The 15,249-nt window shown below is 42.2% G+C and overlaps 1 protein-coding gene across 3 annotated transcripts in view; it reads left to right on the top strand.

Moving 5' to 3' along the window:
• The window catches only part of BCL9 (BCL9 transcription coactivator), a 231,202-nt gene extending 217,046 nt beyond the window's left edge, over positions 1–14,156 (top strand). For 2 of the 3 annotated variants that reach the window (XM_077479803.1, XM_077479802.1), the window contains exons 8-9: positions 10,691–10,948; positions 12,912–14,156. In XM_077479803.1, the coding sequence (XP_077335929.1) occupies positions 10,691–10,948; positions 12,912–13,978 (1,325 nt within the window). In that variant the 3' untranslated portion in view covers positions 13,979–14,156. The remainder of the gene's footprint in view (positions 1–10,690; positions 10,949–12,911) is intronic. The other variant, XM_077479804.1, reaches the window with a different exon arrangement.
• Positions 14,157–15,249: the final 1,093 nt, after the last annotated feature.

Here is a 15,249-nt window from a genome sequence, read left to right as displayed (position 1 = left end):
CTCTGATAGTATATGCAGTGTATCTCTCCTCTGATAGTATATGCAGTGTATCTCTCCTCTGATAGTATATGCAGCGTATCTCTCCTCTGATAGTATATGCAGTGTATCTCTCCTCTGATAGTATATGCAGCGTATCTCTCCTCTGATAGTATATGCAGTGTATCTCTTCTGTCTGCCATTCTCAGAGTAAATTAGAGAATTTCCTCCCTAAATATATAGTTGGTTATTTATATTTACCACTGCATAGAGATATTTAAGAATACATTTACATATTCACCAAGTTGTACACCACACTTTTTTTTTTTCTTTTTTTTTTTTTAAGGTTATTAATCAGAACATTAATCGGCCCAGTAATCGATTATGGAAATAATCGTTAGTTGCAGCCATAAATCATTACATAGCTCTGTAAATTCTTCTGTCATAAGAAGGCTTTACTGTTGTGTTTTTAGTTTTCCATTATTGATGTCTAATGCTAGCCAAACCTCGCTTTTTTTATTTATTTTTTTACGGTCAATTCCTGGTGTCTCCACTCGGCTCAACAATAGTCAAATTTTAAAAATCGAATGAGCTGGGTGGAGAAATGTTGTCACCTGAACAATGACTGCGGCCTATCGGATGCAGTCGCTGTTTTGGAAAACTCGGGCAGTCGACTGAATTACAGTATCTGGCAGCAGCAATTCCTCCAGCCACAGTGTTTAGCATGGATGGGGGGGAATCTAATGGTTTTCTCTTTCTACACAGGTATGACTAGTATTCGTCGTGTTCTAGCTCCCTTAACAGCCGCAGAACAAATGCATGACTTGGGTGGCCCGACCTTCTTCTGGCAGCTAATAAACGGTACAAGCAGTCTCCCGATGTGTGTAGAATTTTGGAGCGTTGTGTGGGGGGGGGGGGGGGGGGGAGAGGGGCTTGACTTCAGCACAGCTCTGGGTACATTAATGAAATGTCGGGCAGGATTTGATTTGTGCCCAGCCAAGGACTGCTGCAGAGGAGCTGTTCTCTGGCGATGGCACAATACTTCACTCATACATCTGCCTTGCTGGGAGCCTTGTGCTTGGATTCTTTATCTACAACTGTTGTTTTTTTTTTTTTTTGTTCTATAGAACAATTATTTTGCTTTATTATAAAGCAGGGCTGTGTCACTGAAGTGCACAAAACAAGCAGGTTCTGCCTGCCTGGGTTTGGCTTTTTTAATACTCCATCTCTGATATTTAAAGGAGTTGTAAATCTTGGGTGATCTACCTCCCCTTTTTTTTTTTTTTTTTTTTTTTTTAATTAAATAAAGTCGCTGATAAGGCAGCAAAATAGATAATGCAGATGTTTGTACTGGCCGGGTTCTATTAAATGCACCCTCATAGAAATCTCTTCTCTGTGAGATAAACTGCATTAAATAGAAGACATAAGGTTTTACACATTGATAACGGCACAGTGCTACCAAGGCAGGTCTCAGTTCACACTGATGCAGTGCAAATCTGATACAATTTGTTGTGACAGGTGTGATTCTAATGCGAATTAATGTGATTTCTGAGGGGATTTGGCATAGCTGGAGATGAAATAAATTTACACAGGACCCTTTTTTTTATTTTTATTTTTATTTATTTTTTTAAATGGCATCCAAATCTATGCCTTTTGGGTTTGTATTTAATCTGCATAGAATTTGCATCAGTATGAACCCCGGGACTAAGTTTCCCAGTGAGGTGCGGGTTCCACGCCGCATCGAAATTGCACCCTGTTCATGTGAACCTCTGCGGGTGTGTATGTTAACGACACCCCATCGGTTCGCAAAATGCAGTGCGATTTTGCATAATCTGATTGCGTGGGTGTGAACACCCACGCAATCCGATTCTGGTGCGACCACAAAAGTGCTGCTTTCGTTGACACAGGCAGCAGGACTTGATGCCGCTCTCGTGTCACAGCATTTGATTGTCAGCGGTGGGAGCGATCTGACCAACGAGGAGCGAGACAGTGACGGAAGCTGCTGCACTCGTTTACATCGATGGATCGGGTTCAGGTAAGAAAAGGGGGAGGGGGTGCAGCTGCAGCACAGAAGGTATTTCACTTTAATGCATAGAACTACTTTATTTCCAAAGCTTTAAAGCGGGAGTCCACCGGGACTCCGCGTTTATTTTTTTTTTTTATTTTTTTTTTTTTTCTTTTTAAAAAAGCCAGCAGCTACAAATACTGCAGCTGCTGACTTTTAAAATAGTGACACTTACCTGTCCAGCGCGCCCGCGATGTCGGCACCCGAAGCCGATCTCTAGATCGTCTGTAAGGAGCTGCCGCCGCCATCTTGGGTATGGGAATCAGGAAATGGAGCCTTTCGGCTTAATTTCCCGGTTCCCTACTGCGCATGCGCGAATCGCGCTGCGCAATAAGGACGGTCCCCGCTGCCTCTGGGATCTGTGTGTTTCCCAGCAGGCAGCGGGGCACTTGCGGAAAGGGGCAGGCACTTGCGGAAAGGGGCGTAATCTACGCCCCTTTCCGCAGAGAGCTATCCCGGAAGTGGGTGCAGAATACCTGTAATGTACAGGTATCTGCACCCCCCTCCCCCCTGAAAGGTGCCTATTGTGGCGCCGGAGGGGGGGAGGGTTCCGATGAGCGGAGGTCCACTTTAGGGTGGACCTCCGCTTTAAATTGATATTAAATGTTACTACATGAAAATGATACCTGCTCTGTGCAGTGATTTTGCACAGAGCAGCCCCTGAACCTCCTTTTCTTGGCTCCTCCTCTTTTCCACGTGCCCTATAGCAAGCTAAGCTTGCAATAGGGGTACTCATGCAGGCGCACTCCTGAGCCTGCTCTGCGTGTCCATAAGATTTTAGTGACTCCCCTACCCGGGCAATTTTTTATTATTTTTTTTTTTATTTCTTTTTTTTGCTATAAGCTAACCCCCTCCAAAAAAAGTATGTTTCTTCTGAAAAGAGACCCATGAGAATAAAATGGTGGTAGTGGGTTTTTTTTTTTTTTATTTTGTGATATCTGTGTTGTTCTTTATCAAATGCATGTTTTCATATTTAAAAAAAATAAATTAAGTTTAGTGCAAACACAAAATTATACCTAGTTTTTTTTTTTTTTTTTTTTTTTTGGTTTTGTAAATTATAAAAGGGGATACATTGAGTAAATAGATACCAAACATGAACAACCTTTAAAATTACACATGCCGGTGAAACTGAAAAAAGATGGTACCAGAAAGTTCTCCAAAGCTGATTTTAAACGCCTTTTATAAGTTATCAGTTTAGAGTTGACCGTGAATTATGGCTGTAGAATGATTGCACTCACTCACATGTTGCACAATTGTTTACATACATGTGCTTGCTATACACTGGGCTTCGAAAGGTGTGCTTCGAAAATTGTTGTGTTTTTTTTTGTTTTTGTTTTTGTGTGGGGTTTTTGTTTTTGTTTTGATAGATTTAGATAACAAATCAAATCTAGAAATTAGATAGAGAATATATATATATATATATATTTATATATTCTCTATCTAATTTATATATATTATTTATTTATTTTTTAACTTTATTGCTATCACAAGGGGGCTTAACATGCCCCCCGCGTGATAGCATTAAACAGGTTCTCTTTATAAAGACGTTGGGGCTCTCTTAGACCCCCAATGTCTCCCTTACCCTCCAGTGCTGCTAATTAGTCACAGACCAAGCTTGATTAGCTGCATCCTCTGCTACATCAGACAAGTATTGCCAACTGTGAACCTGGAATTTACATAATACACATTTTCAGGGTTATCCCCATTGAAAGTGATTGGGTGGCTGAAGAGATGCCCAGATCAATTTTTATCGGAAAGCCTTTCGCTGGCTGTTAATGTCGATACCAAGCAAGCTGTGAGCTTGTGTTAACCACTTGTCTACCGTGCCATTTTTGAACATATCATGGTAGACAAGTGCTTAATGAAGATGGCTTGCTCAAAAAAACAGTCTCCGCCATCTGACTGGACAGTAGTGGAGTGTCGGCACACTGATGTGGTCGTTGGTCTGCATTCTTCCCTGTGCAGTGTCCTAAAGCCTGATTGGGTTACATTGTTCATTGGAAGCCTTTCTCTCCTGATATTTCTTAATGGGAACGGTGATTTGTGTGGCCTGTCCACATCTTTGCAGTTTAGGTTGGAGTGTTCAGAAATAAATGGTAAATAAACATGGCACGCATGTGTTGCCTTTGTTCAGTGCATCTCTCGTTCTTTAACGTGAAGCTGTATGCCTTTTTAACGTAAAAGTCCCAGCTAAGGTACGAGCTCTTTCACAGGTATGAGCAGTAAACCTGATTGTGATTAGTTGCAGCATGAGTGTTATACACTATATTGTCAAAAGTATTGGGACACCCGCCTTTACACATGCACTTTAATGGCATCCCAGTCTTAGTCCGTAGGGTTCAATATTGAGTTGGCCCACCCTTTGCAGCTATAACAGCTTCACCTCTTCTGGGAAGGCCGTCCACAAGGTTTAGGAGGGTGTCTATGGAAATGTTTGACCATTCATTCAGAAGCGCATTTGTGAGGTCAGGCACTGATATTGGATGAGAATACCTGGCTCAGTCTCCACTCGAATTCATCCCAGAGGGGTTGAGGTCAGGGCTCTGTGCAAGCCAGCCAAGTTACTCCACCCCATACTCGCTCATCCATGTCTTTGTGGACTTTGCTTTCTAAAGGCAGAATATTTTTTTCTTACCTGAACAACTTAATGACCGAAAGGTTTTATCCTCTCTTGACCAGGCCTTTTTTTGTGATACGGCACTACGTTACTTTAAAAATTGCGTGGTCCTGCGACACTATACCCAAAAAAAATTCCCCCCACAAATTTTTTTTTCTTTATGGGTGGTATTTGATCACCTCTGCTGTTTTATTTTTTGCACTATAAGCTAAAACAAAGCGACAATTTAGAAAAAAAATGAAAATTTTTTTTTTTTTTTTTTTACTTTCTCCAATAAAAAAAAAAAAAAATTTCAAATTAGACCAATATGTATTCTGCTGGATATTTTTGGTAAACAAAATACCAATAAGTGTATATTGATTGGTTTGCGCAAAAGTTATCACATCTACAATCTAGGGGATATCTTTATGGAATTTTTTTGTATTTACTGCGACATTGCAACGGACACATCTGACACTTTTTTGAAACCAGTGACATTATTAAAGTGATCGGTGCTAAAAATATGCATTGGTGTTTTCCAACTGTGTGGGAGATGGACCGAATGGGACAACAGATTCATGTTCCTGCTTAGCAGAAAGACAAGATCGCTATGTCCTCCCCTGTCAGAATGGCTGTCTGCCTTGTTTACATAGGCAGATCCCTATTTTGCCTCTGAGGAACAATCGCGGATGGCCCGGCGGACATGGGGCCCACGCGGGCTAGTGCGCGAAACTACGTACAGGTACATGGATTCGTGCAGCCGTGAAACCTTGCCGCAGTACAACAGTGGCGGTCCGTGTGTAGTTAATGCATTAAAGTAGAACGTTTTTTTATTTTTTCCCCCGCTTTCATCTTGGATAGAGCATAGGACCCGTCAGATTATTTATTTTTATTTTTTTAATCTGTGCCCTGTTGCAGAAATTTCTCCACTTCCTGTCCCTTAAACGGAGGAAGTGAGAGAAAATCCCTGCAAATTAACCACTTCTGGACCAGCTGCGGCAGGTTGGCTCTGCTGCACAAAATCTGATCTCACGGGTCTTGCATAGCAGGTGCGACCTCCGTGCGTCGGATCGCGGGTCCCGCGATCGTCTCAGAGAGGAAGAACGGGAAGCTGCTTATGTAAACAAGCATCTCCCCGTTCTGCCTAGTAACACTGATTCGCTCTCCCTGTAATGGGGAGCTATGATCAGTGATGTCACACACAGCCCCCCCCCCAGTTAGAATCACTCCCTAGGACACAACCCCTTCACTGCCAGCCACATTTACACAGTAATCAATGCAATTTTATTCACACTGTATAAATGTGAATGGTCCCAAAAATGTGTCAAAATTGTCCGATGTGTCCGTCATAATGTCGCAGTCCTGATAAAAATTGCAGATAGCCGCCATTACTAGTAAAAAATAAAAAAAAAACACATAAGTATCCCCTATTTTGTAGACGCGATAACTTTTGCGCAAACCAATCAATATACGCTTATTGCGATATTTTTGGTAAAAAAATAAAAATGTAGAGGAATACGTGTTGGCCTAAACTGAGGGGAAAACTTTTTTTATATATATTTTTGGTGTATATTATAGCAAAAAGTAAAAAATTTTGCTTTTTTTTTTTTTTCCAAAATTGTCACGCTTTTTTTGTTTATAGCACAAAAAATAAAAAAGCAGAGGTGATCAAATACCACCAAAAGAAAGCTCTATTTGTTGGGGAAAAAAGAACGTCAATTTTGTTTGGGAGCCACATCGCACCACCGCGCAATTGTCAGTTAAAGCGGCGCAGTGCAGAATCGCAAATAGTGCTCTGGTCTTTGGCCAGCCAAATCCTCCGGGGGGTTGAAGTGGTTAAGGGCATTTCTTTGGTGTCACCAGAACTAGTGTCCTCATTGGAAGATTTCTTTAATTGTACATCACGGGACACAGAGCCATAGTAATTACTATGTGGGTTATAGTCCACCCTCAGGTGCTGGACACCGGCACACCCTAAACAGGAAGTTGCCTCCCTATATAGCCCCTCCCAGGTCACCAGAACTAGTGTCCTCATTGGAAGATGTTCCCTATACAGGAGGTCCCCTCGTTACAAACATCCAACTTGCAAACAACTCCTACTTATAAACGGAGGGAGACAACAGGAAGTGAGAGGAAATCTACCCCTAGGAAGGGAAATTCTCTCCTGTAAGAGTTATTATGGGAAAAAGGTGTCTCCACTGATTCTTCATCACCAATCCTTGTTTCCACAACAACCCAAAATTTTCTAAATCTAATTCTCATTGGGACAGAAAGTAAGGTTAAATCTTTTGAACAGGGGCACAGACAGCAAAACAAATGTTGCAGAGGTGATAACCCTTCCCTATGCTATCCAAAAAGTTGTTTTTGGCTGGAGCTACACTGTTCCGACTTACAGATTCAGCATAAGAACAAACCTATGGACCCGATCTGGTTTGTAACCTGGGGACCACCTGTATATCTCTTCTGGGGAGAACCTCAAATTGGGCTTTTCTTTTACTTTCACTTTAATAATGTTAAACAGGATAAATAAAAATAAAGTTTTGCCAGTTTACTGTCCTTCAGATTCAGGGTCAATGTGGGTAAAGAATGCCCCATCATTGGTATTCGTGGGAGGAAAATTGCCCCATTGTTGGGGGAAGAAATTGAGCCCCATTGACATCATTGGGAGGAATAGAGCCCCATTGTTGGTAGCAATAGGAAGAATAGGGCCCTGCAGTTGGTTTCAGTGGAATGAATGGTATCCCATGGTGAAGGAATAGTGCCTTGTATCAGTGGGGGGGGGGGGGGTGGTGTCTCAGGGGTCTGATAAAGGCAAGCAAAGGGCCTCAGTTTGAAGACCCCTACTTTATGGTGAGAAACCTGTAAACAATGCTTACCTGAGCCCGATCTCTATCCAGTGATGTGCACCGTTTAGGAGATATTCAACCTGGACTCAGCCGATGACGTCACCTGTGCAAGCTCTCTGAATGTCCGGTGTACCTTCTGAGCTTCATGCAGGAATTGAGGGCGTGCGGGAGTGATGTCATTGCAGCTCTGGCCAATCACAGAGGCAGAGCGTGCGAACCCGAAAAAAAAGATCAGGGGAAGATGTCGGCCCTCTCAGCGGAGACAGTGTGCCACTGGAAGGCTTCTCTACAAGGTATTTCATAATGTGCTAGTATGTGATACATACTAGCACATTGTGCTATTGCCGTACAGGTTTTTTTTGTTTTTTTAACCAGCCACGGTCTACTACTGCTTTAATCGCCACTGGGTTTTTTAAATTTTTATTATACCAACAAAAAGACCTGACATTTTGAAAATGGTGTGTATATATGTGTGTGTGTGTGTGTGTGTGTATATATATATATATATATATATATATATATATATATAATTAATTTTTTTTTTTTCTGTACACAATTTCTCTTTATAAATTTAGGCCAAAATTTATTCTGCTACATTTCTTTGGTAGAAATAATCCAATCGGTGTATTATAGTTAGTCTGTGTGAAAGTGAATACCACAAACTATGGCGTGTGTGTATATTTCAGGTGGAGATTGACCCAGGACTTTTGTAAGCTGTAATGAGCAGGGCCCTCCGATTCCTCCTGTACTGAATTGTAATGTAACTTGTACTCTCTGCCCTCATGTTGTAAAGCACATATTGTGAAACTTCAGTGGCCAGTAAGGAGCCTTTGGCAATAGGGATGAACTCGGGTGTTCGGACACCTATCTGAGCTATCCTACCAGAAAGTTGTCAGAGCTGACAGCCAATGATAGGCGGCAGAGGCATTCCCTACCCTGCAGTGCCATTGAGCTTAATTTTTGCATGCACCTGCATCTACTGATCATTGACATGCAGTTTTCACTGAAGGTAACCTCTGCTTTATTTATGACCGCTTTTGTATTTGTTACTCCCATGTACAGTTTCTTTTAAGTATTGCCTGGGCTTGCGACTAGTTTCGTTCAAAGTAGACCTAAATGTTAAAATATTTTGTGCTTCATTAGATAAGGCAGGTGTTTCGGTGGTAGGGACTGTAAAGCAAAACTGAGTGCTAAACCCTGGACCACATGAGGGGTTTTAATCTCTTGCTACTGGAAAATTTGACTATTCGTTGACAATCGTATTAGCAGCTCATAGATGTCAATGTGCTGCAAATGAGGCGACTGCCAATAAATGGCTAAATCAGTCAACTGATATATGTATACCGCTGAACAATTGAACAAACAAACTTATGTTTTGCTCTCCACTAAGACGTGACTTGGCATTTTTTCAGCACATCAGATCTTCATACCGCGCACTTGGATCAGAAGAAAACAATCGCCTCTAATAGGAAGCTGTTGTAGGTGCCCTCTAGTGGATATTCTAGGAATATCTGGCTAAGTACAGCCCAGCTCCAGCGCAATAGCCCAGCCAAATCTGAAGGGACAATTTTGGCTGAATTTTCTCTTTAAGGCCAGCCATATACGTTCAGATTTCCCCAGTGGGGCTGAACAAGAGAAATAGGTAGATTACGCTAGGTCATGGGTGCTCAACCTGTGGCCCTCCAGCTGTTGTGGAACTACAAGTCCCATGAGATATTGCAAGCCACTACAAGCATGACTCATAAAGGCAAGATGGGACTTGTCATTCCGCAACAGGAGGGCCACAGGTTGAGCATCCATGCTCTAGAGCAGAGGTCTCCAATACTGCGGCCCTTTGCCTGCCTGTACCAGGCCCTTGGGGCACGTTTCCTTCCATTGACACAAGTCACTATTTCTTCCACTGATAAAGGGGCACTAATTGATGCTACTAACACATGGAGCACTAGTTCTCCCAATGAGGGGGCACCGTTTCTCCCACTGACGCCAATGATGAGGCCCCGTAAAATCTGGAGGACCATAAACTGGCTCTTTGTTTAGAAAGTTTGGAGACCCTTGCTCTAGAGAGGGGACCTCCAAAATATGGCCTTCCAGCTGTTGCGGAACTACATGTCCCACAAGGCATTGTAAAACTGACATTCACATACATGACTAGGCATGATGGGAATTGTTGTTCCTGAACTGGAAGACCATAGTTTGGAGACCCCTGCTCTAGATAGATACAACCTCTCACTTTCCCATTAATGGACAAGGTAAAGCCTGGTGTACACACCATGACCTTATCGGACAAAATTCTTCTTTTTTTTTTTATCGAAAATTAGGTTACGAAAATTCTCATACAGCAGAATAAAAATTTGGAAGCGATGTAACGTAATATTGTATTTGTGTTGTATATTCAGATGAAAACTGTACGTACGAGAATAATTTCCGTGCTTGTCCCTTCGGATAATTTTGCACGACCTGTCCTGATTGGCTCTTGAAAGCTGTGTATGAACGATCAGATTATCGTACGATTTTCTGATCGTGTGTACTAGGCTTAACATGGTCTCTTTAGGAGTAATGGGAAAAGTTGAGGATGTGATGCACACTCAGGAGCTGAGAAATTGTATGTTATTATCTTAAGTTGTGACTTTCATATGTTTTCAAAGTAAAGCATACATGGGTGCGCGAATATAAATCTTCCATATGTTGGCATGCTCTGTTCTAGTAATGTTTGTTTGATTTAAGGGTTGTGGCAACCTACAAGTTTTTATGGTTCAGTTTTCATTAAAAGGCCATCTCCTCCCAAACTTAATATTTCAGTTTTAGGTGGGCGACAATGGGGTTGAATCGCCCGTCGGCTTCTTATGTCTCGGAGACTCCAGCGGCGTGATTTTGTCACGTTATTTTGTCTCCGCCCCCTGCAGCGGTGTCACTTCTCCAGCAGCTGGATTCCCTAACTGGTCTAGAATATGGAGAATCCACCACGGGAGCAGGACCATCCTTTTTGGCTCTGTTTATTGGCCGCTGCAGTTGGGTGGAACTAAGACTTCTGGTGAGGACATCTCACCACTGGTGGCCCTCAAAGATATAAGAAGCCAGCATGTGATTCAGCTTGCCATCAGTCACACAGCGCTGAAATATCAGTTATGGATGGAGTTGGCCTTTAGCTTGTTTTTATAAAGGTCACTTTCTAATTAATTTTTTTTTTTTTTTTTTTTTTGGTCACAGGAGGCCCCCCTCCACCAGTCAGCCAATCAGCGCCAATAAATCACCCTGGAAGTCTTCCCTCCAGCACTAGTTACACGATGGCATCTGAGCCCACCCTCTCCCAGAATCCTCTCTCCATTATGATGTCTAGGATGTCAAAGTTTGCTATGCCCAGCTCCACGCCTCTTTACCACGATGCCATCAAGACGGTGGCAAGTTCGGACGACGATTCCCCTCCTGCCCGCTCACCCAACCTACCGTCTATGAATAACATGCCAGGTAAATCTGCCGCCGGCAAAACAGTCCATCCAAAACTGATATTTTGGTTGTGGGGCATTAGTGTGTTGAATCGACCACTGACAACTTATATCACTGAAGGACACCAGTGGTGAGGTCACTGTTCTTCGCTTTTTCTCCATCCACAAAGATTGTCAAAATATAGGAAAATTCAGTAAATCTCTGCAATACATGCACATTCCTTCATGTTGGCTTTCTTTTTAAAATCTTTTATAAATGCAAGTATAAAAAAATTTAATAAAATAATGATCAACTGCCAGAAATTCATTGAGCGAGTACAGGTGTGTAAGTGCTTCCACCATCTCACATCCCAGCTCTGCTCAGTGCTCAGATCTACAGACTGCCGAAGCCTCAGGTAGCATGAACCATAAGAGGAGAATTCGGCACTTGGAACAACCAACGTGTTTCGGCCATCAGGCCTTCGTCATGGGCGTATTGCCTGACGGCTGAAAAGTGTTGGTTTACACCTGTAATACATATTTTTGCAGTAAAGGATAACCATTGTCGGATGACGTTCCAAGTGCCGGCTTCTCTTGCATTCCCCCCATGCTGTTGCTCTTCCTGTTTGTGTTTTTTTTTTAACACGGTTGCTGCAATGGGGGGCCGGTCCTCATTTCTTGCCCCCCTCCCTTGGGTCACCTACCTACCCTCATCTCCTGGGGGGGAATCCCTGCTGTGATGTTTTCACAGCATAGGATCCAGATGTATTTTTTCCTGGTCTGCTTATTAACACTTATATGTACACATAACCCAACTGTGGATGTCTCCTGATGAAGTTGGTGTTGTCCCATGAAATGCATAGAGACTACAACTTCCGAAAACCAATAATGCTTTCATAATCATGTTGATATCTTTAATGTATATTGGTGAATTTGTGTTTTTATCATGACATAATCTGTGTTTTGAATTGTAATTGTCTTTTGTGTAAATTAAAATGCTTTTCTTTTTATATAAGTATTTATAACTATTTTATATAGTTTTAAGTATTTTTTTTTATATACTTGAGGTATTACTTTATTCAGCAGCACTCATAAAAGTCTAATGGGCAAATTGTATTTTGTTTTGTTCTTGAATTTTGGGGACTGAGTGTTGCTTTGGTCTGAGCATGGGTGGCCCCCTTTTCTTTTTATGCACTAATACAGTGATCAGTAAAACAAAATGCACTGTCACTGTACTAATAACACTGAATGGGAAGGGGTTAAACATCTAGGGCGAACAATGGCTTAAATGTGTGCCTAGCCAGTGTTTTTGTGTACTGAGAGAGGTGCTTTTACTAAGGAAAGTGATGGATTTTATTTGCAGGGAATGAAAATCCATCACTTCCCCCCCATCAGGACAGAGCTCTGCCTTGTTTACATAGACAGAGCTCCGTTCTGTGTGTTTTTCCTGACAGCAGAAAGGTGTCGTTGGCCATCCATTGGCTGGCACCCATTGTGACAAATCGGAGAAGAAGCCCTGGACCGGTAAACCGGCAATACGATGTCTCTCCGCGGGTCATCATGGGGGGGGGGGGTTGGCTTCAATGTAAATTTTACCCTACGGAATTTCTGTAAAGGTGAACTTGCACTTTAAAGACCAATGCCATATTGTGCTTTCATATTTCCTCTCGCCCAGAAATATGGATGAGAAGTCAGCAGCAGCCCTCACGTTTGTCGTCTTTAGACGATTAAACAGCCTTTCGTTACCCAACATCTGTGAGGTAATCTCTGGTAGTAATTGTTCCTACTGACTGAACTGTGACTGCCATTGGTTTAAAAATAAAAGCTAGCCGTTGGATTTGTGTCAGTCCAGTAAGTGAAGGGAATAAACAATTTACTGTGAGCATCAGTATATACATTACTTTAAATGTGAGGCCCTGAGGTTGTCTGACTCTATACGTGTTTTGTTTTATGGAGTGATATTATTGTTCTCTGAACAGATATTTCATCATCTCCTTTCTTTGCAGGGATGGGCATGAATTCCCAGAATCCTTCGAAGATGCCAGGACCTCACGGCGGTGTTTCCATGCCAACACTAAGTCCCATGGGCATGACGCAGCCTCTCTCGCACGGTGGCCAGATGCCTTCTCCGAACGCCATGCCACCCAATGTACCTCACGGAGGTCCAATGGGCGGGGGGATGATGCCACACAATGCTATGATGGGTCACGGCTCCCAAGATTCACCCATGGGGCCTCAGGGACGCATGGCTTTTGCCCAAGGCTTTCCTCCAGTCCAGTCGCCTCCACAAGGTCCTTTTTCACACAACGGCCCTAATGGAGGCCAAGGAAACTTTCCGCCCGGGATGGGCTTTCCAGGAGATGGACATTTAGGTCGTCCTGGCAACCTTCCACCAAATGCAGACCCAGCACTTTGTAAGTCGGGTTGCCCCGCAGGACCAGATTCCTTTGTTATGGGAAATAATATGTCTTCAGTTTTCACAGACCCAGACCTACAGGAAGTTATCAGACCAGGGGCCTCTGGTATTCCAGAGTTTGACCTATCAAGGATTATTCCATCCGAGAAACCCAGTCAAACACTGCAGTATTTCCCTCGTGGGGAAGTCCCGGGCAGAAAGCCGCAACAAGGACCTGGTTTTTCACACTTGCCTGGTATGATGGGAGAGCCGAACCCAAGGATGGGTCTTCCAATGGGTGGCATGGGAGGTCCTGGTCCAGTGGACATGCCTGGCCACAATTCTATGAGGCCTCCAGGTTTTATTCAGCAAGGCATGATTGGACCTCACCATCGCATGATGTCACCAGCACAATCAGGAATGCCTGGCCAACTAACTATGATGGGGAATCCGGGAGGGGTGGGGATGATGCCGGGAAAGGAGAGAATGCCCGGAGTACTATATAGTCACCCAGGACCTGTGGGATCTCCGAACATGTTGATGTCAATGCAGGGGATGATGGGACCTCAACAAAACCTCATGATTCCCCCTCAAATGCGCCCACGAGGAATGCCTACTGATGTTGGGATGGGTGGTTTCAGCCAAGGTCCTGGCAATCCGGGGAATATGATGTTTTAAGCTGCTACAGACTTGTTAAAAATTGTAGAAGTGAGATTGTCTCCTGAGAAAACTTTTAATATGTAAGGAGTCCCATTTTGGCCATGCAATAGGTGAAAAAAAAAAGGACCCAAATGTCGACTTGGAGGAAACTCAAGAATGTATGGAACTTATCTGAGCATTGCTTTCATTTATTCAAGGTGGTTTTTTTTTTTTTTTTTGGTTTCTATTTTTTTCATTTTAATTTTTATTTTTTTTTCCTTTTTTTTTTTTTTTTTTCTTTGGTTTTTTTTTTTCTTAAGATTTATTTTTAAAAAAATATTTTTGTGAACTTGGATATCCCATGATGGCACCTGCTTTTGGGGGATAAAAAACAAACAAAAAAAATGAAAAAAAAAATCCGTAGCTGTTTTTGAAAATTGCCATTTGTCATGAGTTGCACCATCCTGTATGTTTACGTCGTTTGGATTGGCTTCTTCAGGACAAACCCGATTTTATCTTTTTTTTTTTTTTTTTTCTTTTTGTGTGTACTGTACAATATTGTAAAAGGGATTTTTAGCAGAGACTGTAGTCTTTGTGTGTGTGAGAGGAGATTCATTCAGTGCTGTTTACTTTCGGTGGATGATCCACCTTCAGAATCTTGTTACTTTTTTTTTTTTTTTTTCTTTCCTCCTTTTAACTCCAGTGTATAGTAAACCAAACTAAGACCTCATACAGAAAGAGTATTATTAAAAAAAAGCACAAAATGAACTATAAAGTCCAGTTAGGGGGATCTCCTTTCTTTAAAAAAAATAAAATCTAAAAATTAAAAAAAAAAAAAAGAAATTTCATTCTATGGAGAGCAAATACAACCATTTTTTGTTCCCTTTAAGTTTCATTCTGTTTAATGTCCCCCCCCCCCCCCTTTTTTTTTTTTTTTTTTTAATCCTCTGCGTAATGTGTATTCCCCCCGGGAGGGAGGTAAGGTAGGAGAGGCTGACGTCGTATTTTTGCTATCGCTTTTCCCATGCTTTTGTCAAGAAGCCAGACTTCATGCTGTTACATACATGGACAGTCAAGACATTATGCAGTAAACTCCAGTCATCCTGTCTCTGAGCAATCCTGAGTGATTCATGATGTGGGAGTGGAAACCAGTTGTGGGATTTATATATATTATATATATTTTTTTCTCTCTTCTCTCTCTCTTTCTCTCCAATTTGTGACGGTTATTATTTTTTTTTGTTTGTTTTTTTTTCTTTTCTTTTTTTTTTTTTTTTCACTCTTCCTCTTGTCCCCTCTTACCCAGCGTTTAA

This window comes from Lithobates pipiens, unplaced genomic scaffold, assembly GCF_037356315.1.
Source record: "Lithobates pipiens isolate NorthernLeopardFrog02 unplaced genomic scaffold, aLitPip1_a1.2 Scaffold_16, whole genome shotgun sequence".
Taxonomy (NCBI): Eukaryota; Metazoa; Chordata; class Amphibia; order Anura; family Ranidae; genus Lithobates; species Lithobates pipiens.
Note: the sequence above shows the minus strand (reverse complement) of the source record. Positions and strands in the feature narration are given on the sequence as shown.